The 14,118-nt window shown below is 42.9% G+C and overlaps 1 protein-coding gene across 1 annotated transcript in view; it reads left to right on the forward strand.

The window, feature by feature from the left end:
* Nucleotides 1-683: 683 nt before the first annotated feature.
* Nucleotides 684-14,118, forward strand: part of GUSB (glucuronidase beta) — a 28,172-nt gene continuing 14,737 nt past the window's right edge. Inside the window, exons 1-6 of the mRNA XM_070946218.1 lie at nucleotides 684-892; nucleotides 6,153-6,341; nucleotides 9,202-9,383; nucleotides 11,112-11,254; nucleotides 11,385-11,572; nucleotides 12,563-12,715. Of these exons, the coding sequence (XP_070802319.1) occupies nucleotides 692-892; nucleotides 6,153-6,341; nucleotides 9,202-9,383; nucleotides 11,112-11,254; nucleotides 11,385-11,572; nucleotides 12,563-12,715 (1,056 nt within the window). The 5' untranslated portion in view covers nucleotides 684-691. The remainder of the gene's footprint in view (nucleotides 893-6,152; nucleotides 6,342-9,201; nucleotides 9,384-11,111; nucleotides 11,255-11,384; nucleotides 11,573-12,562; nucleotides 12,716-14,118) is intronic.

Consider the following 14,118-nt stretch of genomic DNA (forward strand, 5'->3'; position numbering starts at 1 on the left):
TTTTGAGGATAGGAGTTGAAACAGTTTATGTCCAGGATGCGAGGGGTCTGTAAGTATTTTCACAGCCCTCTTTTTGACTCATGCAGTATACAGGTCCTCAATGCAGGTTGGTAGCCATGGTTTTTTCTGCAGTTCTAATTATCCTCTGAAGTCTGTGTCTGTCTTGTTGGGTTGCAATATTCACCTATATACGCGTTCAAATGGCCTGGGATGTCAAATGCGCACCCTGAAGAAAAAAAAAAAAAACCGGTGCCCCTTTCTGTACTTAAAGCCAGCGGTGATTTATGTTAGATCGGTGAATAACACACAAATTTGGAAGAAAATGTGTGTGGCCACAGCGTTTGCGGACCACAGTACTGCATTAAATCCGAAGGCTGAAAAGCCGTTCTTGAAAGTTTCCGCTACAATATATATATATATATATATATAAGAATGTAAAGGCGCCACACGCTGAAAAGACTTCTGTCTGCGTTACTTGTAACAACACCCTCAATTGACTCCGGTTTTTCGAACGCGGCAACTTCAGGAAACAGGAAAGCCCTCAACAAAGATGGCTGCGGCTGTTCTCACACGGAGTTGACGTATCACGTTCCTGCCCGAATAAGGACTGGCAGCCGATCATCAGCTGATCTGAGCATCAGCTGACTTTCGTTCCTGTCTCAGCAGAGCGCGGGCGGAGTGCGGTAGAGGGATGAGGTTGTTGCTTTGTGCTTGCTGTGTCCTGCTGGGATGGTGTCCGGCTGGAGCCCTGGACGGTGGGATGCTCTACCCACGGGAGTCATCCTCCAGGGAGCTGAAGGATCTCAGCGGCCTCTGGAGCTTCAGGGCAGACTGGTCAGAGCAAAGGGATGCAGGATTCGTGGAGCAGTGGTACAGACGGCCACTTCGGCAGGTGTGTGACAGCAAAAGCATGGGATGGGTTGATTGCCTGCTTGGACAATGCTAGGATGGAGCTGGCAATACAGAACTACGCAGGCAGATCCCTGAATATGTGTGAAAAATTCGGACAAAAAAACCGTACAGAGTGTTTTTTTTGCAGCTTAAAGCTAATGGTCTAACGACATAAACTTATATAAACTGAATTTAATGCTCGCAACAGTACTTTGCCAATCATGCTTTTGCACACTGGTCAAATTACCAGAAAGTGTAATTTATTTTATTTTATTTTATTTTGCATTTAAGCTCTTTCTGATCTGACCTCTCTGTTGATGCATTTGTGTGAATGTGTGTGTCATAACCCTTCTAGCATCTGATGAAACAAGTGCTGTTTTGAGGAAGCATGTGCTGCAATACATTTTCTTAGTTTTCAACGTGGCACTAAACTGCTGATTATGACATTTTATGAATATTCTTCTTTTAACAGGAAGTTAGAAAAAGAGGAGTGAGAGAGGAACGTATGCGGTGTCTGGGCACAATTAAAAGAAAAGGAAAACTACATACTGGTTAACCATCTTCATAGATGAAATAATTACTTAAAATAATAACGAACACAATATCCAGAAGCAAAGAGAGGAGGGAGAATCATAATTTAAAGGGAAATAAAAATAAAGTTCTTTTCAATAATAAGGCAACTTGATCCTTTTCTTACTTAAATGTTAATTGGTTTATATTTTATTCCTATATTTTATATTTTATTCTTGTCTAATAAGCACACCAGAACTTTCCAATTGGATCAGCATAGTGACCAGGTAGTCCAGCATTCCATCCTTGATTTTTTCTGATTTGATAGCATTACGAACTTAACAAATTATTGTTATGGTTTGTCACACAGTCAGCCAGTGGTTTACATTGAATTTTATTATTTTTATTCACCTATTGCAGGGGTGTCAAACTCAGGGCCCGTGGGCCTGATGCATCACATGCTGGCCATGCTCACCCCTGGTTTAGCAAAGGGGGAAAAAGTCGTGATACATCACATGATAATGTGACGATGCATGTTTGACACCCCTGATCTATTGAGTCCTTCCCAAAAATCTGGGATAGGGAGATGTTATTGTTAGATGGTATTAAAGGTATCCTCGCAGGATATAAGCTGTTGCAGGTAAAGCTGCTTTTTGCAATTGACTGATGGTGATTTTGTCAATGCCAATGGTATTCAAGTGGTGCTGCAGTTTTGGGATTGCACCTATTACTATTGATACTATCTTCGCTTTCTTTTGCCACCGTTATTTTATTTCTGTTTGTAGGTCTTTGTATTTTGCAATCTTCTCCAAGTCTTTCTCTTCTCTTCTGCTGTCTCTAGGTACTTCCACATCCACTACCCAGACTTTTTTGCCTTTCTTATCCACAATTGTTAAGTCTGCGTGTTATGTGCCTGCCTGTCTGTTTGAATTCTAAAGCCCCAGAGCACATCAGCTTCTTCATTTTCTATTACAGGTAGTCCTCGACTTACAACAGTTCGTTTAGTGTCTGTTCAAAGTTACAACAGCATTGAAAAAGTGACTTATGACTGTTTTTCACACTTACATTTGCAGCATCCCCTTGGTCACGTGATCAAAATTCAGACACTAAGCAACTGGTTCATATTTATGACAGTTGCAGTGTTCCATGGTGGTCAGCTTTTGTGATCCATCGACAAACAAAGTCCACAGGGAAGTTAGATTCACTTCACGATGTTATTAACTTAACAACTGCAATGATTCACTTAACAACAGTGGCAAGAAAGATGTTAAAATGGGGCAAAACTCACTTAACAAATGTTTCACCTAGCAACCTAAATTTTGGGCTCAATTGTGGTTGTAAGTTGAGAACTACCTGTACTTTCTTCATTTTATGATCCCACCAGGCAAATGCTACTTCTTGCAGATCTTCCAATACACCATTATTGCTAGTTTGTCGTGCCGTTGCTTTTAGTCAGTCCGTGTGATCCTCTTGAAAACAACTAACCATGGTTTCCTCAGCTTATTTACAGAGGCACATTTGCTGTCTGTTGTTGTCGTCTCAATTCTGGCTTTGTAGCATTTAGTTTTAAGGCTTGGTATTGTGTAGACAGAATTTCTGTCCACAACTTTGTTTCTTTCTTCTATTTATTAATATTATTATTGTTGTTTCAAGGAATGGAAAACTCATAAATAGAAAATAAACACTGGAATGGTCCCAGAGGTGGGATTCACTTACCTTCCCTACCAGTTCGTAAATGTGAGTGTGCATGCATGCTCACTTCGCGCGCGCTCACCGCCTCTGCACATGCACACGGCCTTCTGTGCATGTGCAGTAGTCACGCATTACATCCGGGCGGGTGGGCGGAGCCTCCCGCAGTCGCCGCTACCAGTTCGTGTGATCTGGAGAGAACTGGCTGAATCCCACCACTGAATGGTCCTCCCTTGTTTCTTGCCCCATCAAATGGTGTAATTCAGCTTCTCAACATGTGGATTCTATTTCAGTTGTCTTATGTTGTTAGTAGAGCTGTCTTCAGTGGATTTGTAAAAATGTATGTTGCGATCTTTGGAGAAGCCAAATACAGGTGCTCCTTGACTTATGACTGGTGGTTAGTTATGGAGGACCTTTAAAAAGGTACTTACGACCCCAGATTCAAAGTTTCAATAGCTGGGCTCCCTCCCCCCCCCCACAGTCACATGTGAGTGATTTTGAGTGTTAACAAATTTATGGCCATTTTGCAGCATCCGTGATCATAATTTACAACAGTTTTGCTGAAAACCAGCATTTATTTCCAGTTTCTGGCAAAAAACACATAGTGAACAATCGGTTGCTTAACTACTACCACAAAACAGAGTATAAAATTGGACCCAGTCCAGGGGTGAAATGCTCCCGGTTTGGACCGGATCACTCGATCCGGTAGCAAGGGCGGTGGGTGGTAGGTAGGACCGGTAGCAAAAATCCCTGCTTCCCCCCCCCATGCCCAGATGAGCTGTGCGATCATCAGAGGCTTTTTTTAATTTTTAAAAGCATTTTTTCTACAATCTCTTTGCACAGCTCAGCTGGGCTCGGTCAAAGAGATTGTAGAAAAAATGCTTTTAAAAGTTAAAAAAAAATTGGCCACGTCCATTCAGTCACGTTACCCACCACCACCACCAAGCCACACCCACAGAACCGGTAGTAACAAATTTTACGTTTCACCACTGACCCAGTCACATGATGACCCTATAATGACTAGCATGACTTATGACTTATACAGCGTCAATTTTGGCTGTAAATCAAGGACTATAAATACAAAGTAAGCTCTGACTATCAACATCCTCATTTGTGATGGAAAGGAAAGTTCAGATCATCCAAAACTGGCTGGGGTTTCTACATATCATGGGAAGGAAAAAATAAACATTGACATGTGAAGGATGACTTTGCTTTCTTGATATGCAGGAATCAGCTCTGGAGGGCTAAATTAAGAAAGAAAAAGATCATTTGATCTGGAATTGAGGGAGAATAGCTTTGGAAATTACTCAGACCATGTCTGAAGCTTGCTAAGAAACAGTAGTAAAAAAGACTTAATAGGATAAGTGAAAGTAAAATGAGAGTCAATGCCTGGAGTCATATATCAAACCATTTTATCTGTAAACCTCAAAAAAGGACAAAATAAGAAGCTATATAAAATTGCATCATCTAAATAAAATAGCAGTTTTTCAGTTGTTTAGACATGGTTTACTTGAATAAGCTACTGTAGGGTCATATTTCAACTAAGTGACAATACCATGGCTGGATTCACACAATAAGTTAAAAATAACATGACACTATGGTTTATTGTGTTGTCTGAACCAAATTTATATTAGGATGACCTACAAACCATTTTCTTGCTTTAGATATAGGCAGGGTTCTGTTGCAGTGGTGAAATCCAATTTTTCTTACTACTGGTTCTGTGGGCGTGGCTTGGTGGGTTTGGTGTGGCTTGATGGGCGTGGCAGGGGAAGGATACTACAAAATCTCCATTCCCACCCCACTCCAAGGGAAGCATACTGCAAAATCTCCATTCCCACCCCACTCCAGGGAAAGGATACTGCAAAATCTCCATTCCCAGCCCACTCCAGGGGAAGGATATTACAAAATCCCCATTTCCATCCCACTCTGGGACCAGCCAGAGGTGGTATTTGCCGGTTCTCTGAACTACTCAAAATTTCCGCTACCGGTTCTCCAGAACCTGTCAGAACCTGCTGGATTTCACCCCTGTTCTGTTGTCTTATTAAGCTAAAACCAGACTAACTGTATTATGGCTCAGTACTATGCACAAACTCAGTCTCGGGTGTACTGATGAGAAACAACTATTGGCAACTATGTATGATAGTGTCTATGGAGATTCTTAGTCATCCGGGTCATGGGTGTCTCAAAGGTGCTTTTTCAAAAGGAAACTGCACTGTGTTTTTTTTCTTGAGGAAGAAGAAGTTTCGATTCTCATCTAAGACGCTTCATCAGTTCTGACTGTAGGGTGTGGGGGGGATGGAAGCTTCTTATGAAGCTTCTTGGATCGTCTTCCTCAAGGAAAAAACACAGTCCAGTTTCCTTTTGAAATGCACCTTTGAGACACATATGAGAGTCCTAAGAAGCACTTCTTGGAATTTCTATAGAATCTAGCTGACCACTCTGTAAAATAGAATATTCATCAGAATGGCCAAGCAGAAATATTCATATGTTCTCATGGAAATGAAAACTTTATACTGGAAAATTATGACACTCTTTTAAAAAAATATTCATTGATTGCAATATCTGAAAACAGATCCCACACTCTACCGTGTTTCCCCGAAAATAAGACATCCCCAAAAATAAGACATCCTCCAAAAATAAGCCCTCCTTGAAAATATTTAACCGTATGCGTACCTGGTCCCTGCCACTTCCTCTGGTTAGGGTTTAGGGAGACAGAGCTGGAAATCAGGTAAGATGGCAAGAGGGGCCCGGTCTTGCTCCACGCACCCCAAAATAATAAGACCTCCCCGAAAATAAGGGCAAGTGCTTATTTCGGGGTTCAAAAAAAATATAGGACAAGGGAAACACAGTACCCTTTTAAGACAGATCAACAGTCATATTAATCTTTGAGTATATCTATCCAGATCTTAAATATTTTTATGCCAGGAGAAAAAAAAATGATTGCAGTTCCAGCATGTCGGTCAATTACATATCTCAAAGTTGCGAATCACTGCACTGAAGTGAGAAAAATATTGGCAGAGCTGGAAAACAGTCCCACCATAAATGGGTCTCAATCTTTTCAGACAGGGCCAGTGATGGATATGCCAGTCCCTGCCAGCTTCAATGACATAACTCAAGATCCAAAGTTGCGGAGATTTATTGGCTGGGTGTGGTACGAGAAGGAGGTGCTTCCACCGGCTCACTGGCTCTTGAGAGATACTGGGACTCGTATTGTGCTCCGAATTGGCAGCGCACACTATTACTCTATTGTGGTAAGTACTGAGGGCATCTTGTTGTTATTACCAGTTTGGTGTTCAAAATTCTCTGATGCTACCACTAGAGATCAAGGCAGGAACTTATAAGAACTAAAAAAGAAACCAATTTCTGATGGAAAAGCCCGGTGAAATGAGGCTTGTCCTGAAGAATCAATGGCTAACTTTATTAAATTTCAAAGGAAGATAAAAGATAAAGTAACAAAACCAGAAAAGGGAATAAAATAAAAATAAAAATAATAAAGGTGGGATACAAATAAAGAAAAGAAATAAGAAGATGAAAAAAATGACTTCCAACTTTTTTTAGCTAGAAATATGTAATAAAATAATAAGGGGAAGCGATTGAACAACTGAGCAACAGTAGCAAAGCTGTATTTTACATCTTCATCTCTTTTATCTTACCAGCAATGGAGATTTTTCTAATACTGTACTATGTTGCTTGACAATATCTAAACTGGCTGGCAGGTTAGTCTCTACCGCCACCTAGGGGCTACAGAAGAAAATTACTTTTTGTTCTTCTTGGTCCAATTTGTTGGAGAAATACAGTATCTGTACAGTATAGGAATACTATAATCCAGCTAAAAATATCCTTCGTGCATGGCAGAAAAAAAAACCCTTCAAAGTAAGCCCAAAGTTCCATTTTCTTGGTTCACATGCAGCATTAAATTGCAAGGTAACCAAGCAAGCTTAGGTTATGCAATATGCTGAAGCATAACACATTGTAAGGTAAAAGGTAAAGGTTCCCCTCACACATATGTGCTAGTCGTTCCTGACTCTAGGGGGCGGTGCTCATCTCCGTTTCAAAGCCGAAGAGTCAGCACTGTCCAAAGACGTCTCCGTGGTCATGTGGCTGGCATGACTAAACGCCAAAGGCGCACGGAACGGAACGCTGTTACCTTCCTACCAAAGGTGGTCCCTATTTTTCTACTTGCCTTTTTTACGTGCTATCGAACTGCTAGGTTGGCAGAAGCTGGGACAAGTAATGGGAGCTCACCCATTACATGGCAGTAGGGATTCGAACCGCTGAACTGCTGACCTTTCGATGGACGTCCCCATATTTTAAAATATTTTTTATAATTTTTTATAAAAAATATTTTTTATAAAATATTTTTTATAACGTAATTTTTGTAGTAGGGCCCTGTTAGCCATACATATTTTATTTCTGAAGTGAGGAGATAACTAGGTTGGCAGAAGCTGGGACAATTAACTGGAGCTCACTCCGTTACGCAGCACTAGGGATTCGAACCGCCGAATTACTGACCTTTCTGATCTACAAGCTCAGTGCTGAGTCTTGTGTGAATATAACCATTTAATTAACCATTCTGAAGCCCTTATGAGTTCTGCTCTTTTAGACTGATTCAGTAATACTCTTACGCTCTTGTCAATTTCTTTTAAATGCCTGCTGGGTTGCAATGTTTCCTGGCAGTGAACTGCGGTAGTGCATCTGTAGGTGTGAGAACAATTAACAAGGAGTCTTTTGCACAGTTATCTACCCATTTGCAGACTGAATGGATAAAACGACCGGATATGCTGAATATGTGTTAGACAACAACTTCCATTAGCCTTGGTAATAAGGCTGATAGGTGTCCAGAAACACATCTAGAGAGGACCTAGTTGTCTATCCTGGGTGCAGAGAATACATTGCTGCTGGAAAACAGAGCCAGTCTCAATAGAGGTGACCTGGCATTTGCATCAGCTGCTGGGCAACATGGAATGGTGACCCAAACAACAGCTTGAAATGGCTAAAATCCATTAACATTGTCAAATCTCATGAAATGTTAGCATGCTTGAGTTTTTATTTTTTTATTTATTTATTTTATTAAATTTATATCTCATATTTCCTCTAAAAATTTTGAAAAGACCCTATGGCAGGGGTCAGCAACCTGCGGCTCCGGAGCCACATGCGGCTCTTTGGGCCCTGTGCTGTGGCTCCCTGTCAGGTGATCCCACCACTGGCCGGCCCCTCCCCTCCCAGTCACTCCTCGCCTGGCCTGAGAAGGTGACGGCGGGGATGGAGAAGTGGCCAGGGCAGAGACAGAGAGATACAGAGAGAGGGGGAGAGGGAGAGACATAGAGAGATACAGAGAGAGGGGGGGAGGGAGGGAGGGGAGAGAGATGTCAAAAATATTTTGTGGTTCCCGGTGTTCTTTTAACAACTGGTTCTCTGTCCTAATGACCGGCTGGGTAGGTGTGGCTAGGGGGTTATGTGACTGGTGGAAGTGAATAGCCACCCCCCCCCCCAGGTTTTATGGCTCCCGGTGTTTTCTTTTCTGTGGGAAACGGGTCCAAATGGCTCTTTGAGTGCTTAAGGTTGAAGACCCCTGCCCTATGGGAAGAGTTACATCTGTTAAGATTTTGGGAATCCTATGACATATGAGGCTCATTAAAAAATACATTTGGCCTCAGAAGATTATTTACAGCAGAAGTGTCAAACTCGATTTTATTGAGCGTTGTGTTGACCGGGGGGGGGGGGGGGGCGTGGCCAGCTTGACATCACTCGTGTCAGGAGCCGCCTATGGTGGCCTGAGCTCTCTGCCTGCAAAAATGGGCTCCCAATCTCCGTTTTCAGCTGCGACGGCTTCCTGCAACCTTCAGCCAGTGAAAATGGAGCTTGGGAGGGCTGATTGCGGCCCTTCCAATCTCTTTTTCACTGGCAGAGGCACCATGGGCTGGTCCTTCACTGTTTCCAGGACGGTCCCATGGGCCCAGATCTAAGCACCCCGTGGGCCAGATCCAGCCCACGGGCCTTGAGTTTGACACCCCTGATTTAGAGGTATTACAGACAACATGTCACAAGGCCTCACGGTTTCTTCTTCTTAGTCCTTCCCAGAGCTCTTTTTTTTCTCTCTCTCTTTTGCAGTGGGTGAATGGAGTGGAAGTCACTGAGCACGAAGGAGGACACCTCCCTTTTGAAGTGGAGATCAGTGAAATCTTGCATAGGAGTCCTAAAGAGCCCTGCCGCATCACCATTGCAATCAATAACACTCTGGCACCGCACACACTGCCTCCAGGAACAATTCAGTATATGAATGATGAGTCCATGTAAGTTCAACTGCTCCCTGTAATTCACGGTAGTGTTTCTTCACTTTAGCAATTTTAAGCCGTGTGGACTTTTAACTCCCAGAATTGCCCCACTAGTATATCTGGCTGAGGAATTCTGGGAGTTGATGTCCCCATGACTTAAAATTGCCAAGGCTGATACTTTGTTTTGGTGGAAGTCCACACATCTGGGAACTGAATTCCACATCTCTTAAAGTTGTCAAGACTGACACCTTATCCTGGTTGCTGTCGTTAAGTGAATCACCGCAGGTCATTAGGTGAGGACCTCGTGTGTTCACCACTTGCGACCTCCCATGGACTTTGCTTGTTGGAAGGCAGCAAAGAAGATGACCAATGGCGACTGCATGACAGTGGGACGCTGTGATGTGGAAATCATGAGCTGGCTCCAAGTTGCCTGGATCTCTATCATGTGATCTTGGGGATACTGTCACAGCTAGAACTCTGAGGACTGGTTGTAAGTACCACTCATTCAGTGCCGTTGCAAGTTTATAGCGGTTGCTGAATGAGTGGTCATTAAGCAAGGACCACCTGTGCTGCAAAAAGGTGGCCGGCACCACAATAAAACTTCATTTAACTGAAAGCAAATATGATTGTGTTCCAGCTGGGTTTCCACAACATGCTAAATCCAAGGAAATAAAACCTACAATGCTGAAACAAAAGCCTGTTATTATGGTGTGATGTTTTGGTTCTTACAAAAATGCTAATAGCTGGATTTCCAAATACTTTAAATCCCCAATTATCTAATCCCATTTTTGCCTGGTCCTTAAATCCAGTTATTTTCCATTGTTTCCAACTAGAAAAAAAATACTTTGGCAACAACTTTTGAAGGAAAGGGTTGCAGATGATCCACGAGCCAAAACTTGTGCTGCTCTGACTTGAAGGACAGTTGATTCCAACAAGCCTTCCTAGTTCATTGTTTTTAGGTGCGGGAAATAGGGAGCTTGCTTGCCACACTATGTTTTTGCCATGGAATAGCTTGATGGCTGTGGGCAAAGGGTCATTGGCAAGGGGGTGTCAGAAAAAAAGATAGCAGCCCAACCAAATGGCTCAAACCCTGCCCCTTTTAAGCATGGCACATGATGTCAGTCCTGGAAGCCATCTTTTATTTCGGATCTTCGGGGCTGCCACATTTAGTGCTGTAGGAAACTGGGAGGGGGAATTGTATGGAGTGGAGAGATATCTAGCCATAATAACATTCTTTTCTTGGAGAGTCAAGGACATCCTGCCCTGCACTTGGAATGGGGTGACTGGGAGGCATCTCCAGTTGGGAAGGTGCATTGATTGGACCATGTGATGAACACGTGGGTGTTGGGGCAGGGACTTACATTTTCTTTTGGGTGGGGAAAACCTGGAAGCTTTCAAATTTGGGTTTCCCCAGATGGGCCAATATGACATCTCTAATAAAATGGAACTTTGAGGAAACGCTAGTCTCAGAGTCTTCTTTTGTTGGAGGTGTTACTTGGAACCCTGACACATGACACAAGTGCCAAAAGAGAGTGGACTTTGATCATATGGCTGGGGCTGCTATCTTGATGTTTTTAACTGCCCCTCACTGTAGGTGCCTCCATAGAGGAGAGACGTCTGAATAGATTCTCAGGCATTTTCTGTGGTAATTCTTAATTCCTAAAACACCCTTCCATCTCTTATTCAAACATAGATATTCGCCCTTCCAAGACATCCTTATCTCCCTTTCTCTCTCCCTTACCAAAGGTATCCAAAGGGCTACTTTGTTCAAAACACAAGATTTGATTTCTTCAACTATGCTGGAATTCACCGCCCGGTCTTGCTCTACACCACACCCTTGGCCTACATTGACGATATCACAGTAACTACGGCCTTGAAGGGAAATGTTGGTAAGAAGCTGAGGGAGCAAAGCAGGACTGTGTTGGGGGCTCTTGAGGGAGATCTCCACTTTATGGAGCTACGTCCATTCCCCACTTTTTTTTTCAAATGCAAGCTTTTATCTCTCCTTCTGTGACACAGGCCTGGTTCGTTATTTGCTGTCTGTACGAGGAAGCTCAAACTACTTTTTATCCCTGACTTTGTATGACAGTGACCACGTTGCCGTAGCAACAGGAAATGGGTCAGCTGGTGAACTGAAAGTGAGGGATCCTTTTCTCTGGTGGCCCTACTTGATGAACGAACGTCCTGCATACCTCTACTCCTTGAAGGTACCTGGGTGAGATTTGAACTCCAGCTCCTGTAAATAGAAGAATCCAAACTGATTGGCTAACATTGAGTTATGGTTCACTGCATAGATTCCACAAAAGGCTTATGAACAAGGATTTCTGCAGAGTGTATCAAAACAACAAGATGGCAACTATGCAATCAAAGCTCCATGCACTTTTCATGTGCAACACAGTAGAAAAACAGATGGAGCTTTGATCACACCATTGTGACTATCGTTTTCATTTTTTGACCAGATGCTGCTTATAAACAAGCATTATACCCTAAAGGTCTACTTGAATTTCCCATACTTACAGGAAAAATTCTGGGTGTTGAAGTACACAGGACACCCCTGGTGTAGCTGAATGAGACTTTGAAAAGTAAAAAATAAGAGTAATTTCCTGCCCTTTGACCAGTCTCAAAAGTATTTTACATTCATTCATCTCATTCAAATGGTGCATGATTATGGATGATCTTGGATTACTTTAACTGGGGCTAGTGATTTATATGGAAGGCGCAGGGGTGGGCTTCAAAAATTTTAGCAAGGCGTTCTTTACCCAGTTGCTGGGTGGGCGTGGCCTAGTTGGCCTCCTGCACCATGGCAGGGAGGGGGGCTTTTTGCCCTCCCCGCACTATGGAGGCTTTCCTTCAGCCTCCAGGAGGGCAAAAATGGCCTCCCCAGGCTCTAGAGGCCCTCTGGAACAGGCCTACCAGATGTTTCTGGCCTTCCCAAACTTCCGGTAGGCCCGTTTTTCACCCTCCCTGAGCCTCTGCGCGTGCCTTGCACTTACCTGCATCCAAAATGGGACACGTGGGGATTCCTGAGAGGGACGGGGTGGGGTGGGTGGGGCCAGCCAGGACGACACAGAACAGCCCAGAATCTTAGCTAGTTGTTCTCCCGAACCCCTGCGAACCCGCAGCAGCCCACCCCTGGGAAGGTGTCATATTGACTTGTACCTCAGAAAACTGACCCAGAATGATTTTTTCAAACACAGATCACGCTCTCCGCTGTTGTGGATGGCTCCATCACTGAAGACACCTATGTGCAGCCAGTTGGTATCCGAACCATCTTTGTTACTCGCAACCAGTTTCTTATTAATGGGAAGCCATTCTATTTTCACGGGGTCAACAAACATGAAGATGCTGATGTGAGTAAACCTGGATTGAATGGCAAAGCAGATAAGAAAAGAAACGTTAATGATGATCAATCTACCGATAAAATGAAAGCAGGGACCTGATTGCGTTGCTTACCGCCAGCTATGATCCACAGAGTTACATCTTTGTAACACTCAGTTGAACAAGATTGCCAAGTGATTAAAAAAAGTTGGGACAGCACTCAGTGTACAAAGAGGTTCTCAATTTATGTCCTAAAGAATCACACACTGTTTTAATCATGCCTGGTTCCTTCTAGATATACTAAGTTTCAAATGCACTATCCAGGCTTTCTCTAGTCATAATTTTGCTAGATCTATACGCAGTTTGTTTCTCAAAAGTGGTCAAAATAGAGAAGACACAATGACTAAATTAAGCCGCCATCTTAATTTATCCAGAATTCTCTAAGAAATGGGCATACAGTACAATGACGCTATTGTTAGTTTTAACATACAGGTAGTTTTCGACTTACAAGTATTGTTTAGAGACTGTTCAAAATTACAATGGCACTGAAAAAAGTGACTTTAATTAATTCAATTTATATGCCGCTCCTCTCCGAAGACTCAGGGCGGCTACGATAGGTACTCACACTTACACCTGGCGTTACAGCGTCCCCACAGTCACATGATTCAGGAGCTTGACAACTGGTATATATTTTCAAAGATTGCAGAAAAGTCCTGTGATCATCATTTGTGATCTTCCCAGCCTATTTCTGACAAGCAAAGTCAAGTCAATGGAGAAAGTCAGATTAGCTTAATGACTGGAAGGGATTCACTTAACAACTGTAGTGACTTGCTTAGCAACTGTAGCAAAAAAAGTCATAAAATTGAGCATGACTCACTTAACTGCTTTGCTTAGCAAATGGAAATTCTGGTCCCAAATGTGGTCCTAAGTCAAGGACTACTTGCATTGTTTAAATCCTAATTTCAGATTATAGCTAAGAGAGAACACTGGATCCCTGATCGTTAACCATGATTTATAGTAGACAAGTGTAATTTTAGAATATTGCAGAGTGTTGCCTGAATCTAGAACAATGGCTTCTGATTGTAAAGCAGTCATTGTTCTCCAGAATAACAACCTGGATACAGAAGTGTCTGTGAAATGGACCCACGCCTGCAGTGGGATCTTTGCTCATCTAATTTTGTGCCTTGTAGGGCCTTGTTTTGAAAACAAGTGTTGGAGCCCAAGGGTATGCACAGGTGAAAATAACAGCAGCTGTGACTGTGTAATTAAAGCCATAGTAGTCATTTATATGCATTGGCATATGATGCACATAAACAGGAGTGGAATTTTGATTCCGTGATTGCAATTGGCATCTTAACTTTTCACCATCTATCTCTCTCCCCCACTTATTCTGCAGATGTCCCTGAGCTCTGCACCCACTGGGGCTCTGACCTCA

This window comes from Pituophis catenifer, unplaced genomic scaffold (assembly GCF_029215685.1).
Source record: "Pituophis catenifer annectens isolate HBS135680 unplaced genomic scaffold, rPitCat1.0.hap2 SCAF_1, whole genome shotgun sequence".
Lineage (NCBI taxonomy): Eukaryota > Metazoa > Chordata > Lepidosauria > Squamata > Colubridae > Pituophis > Pituophis catenifer.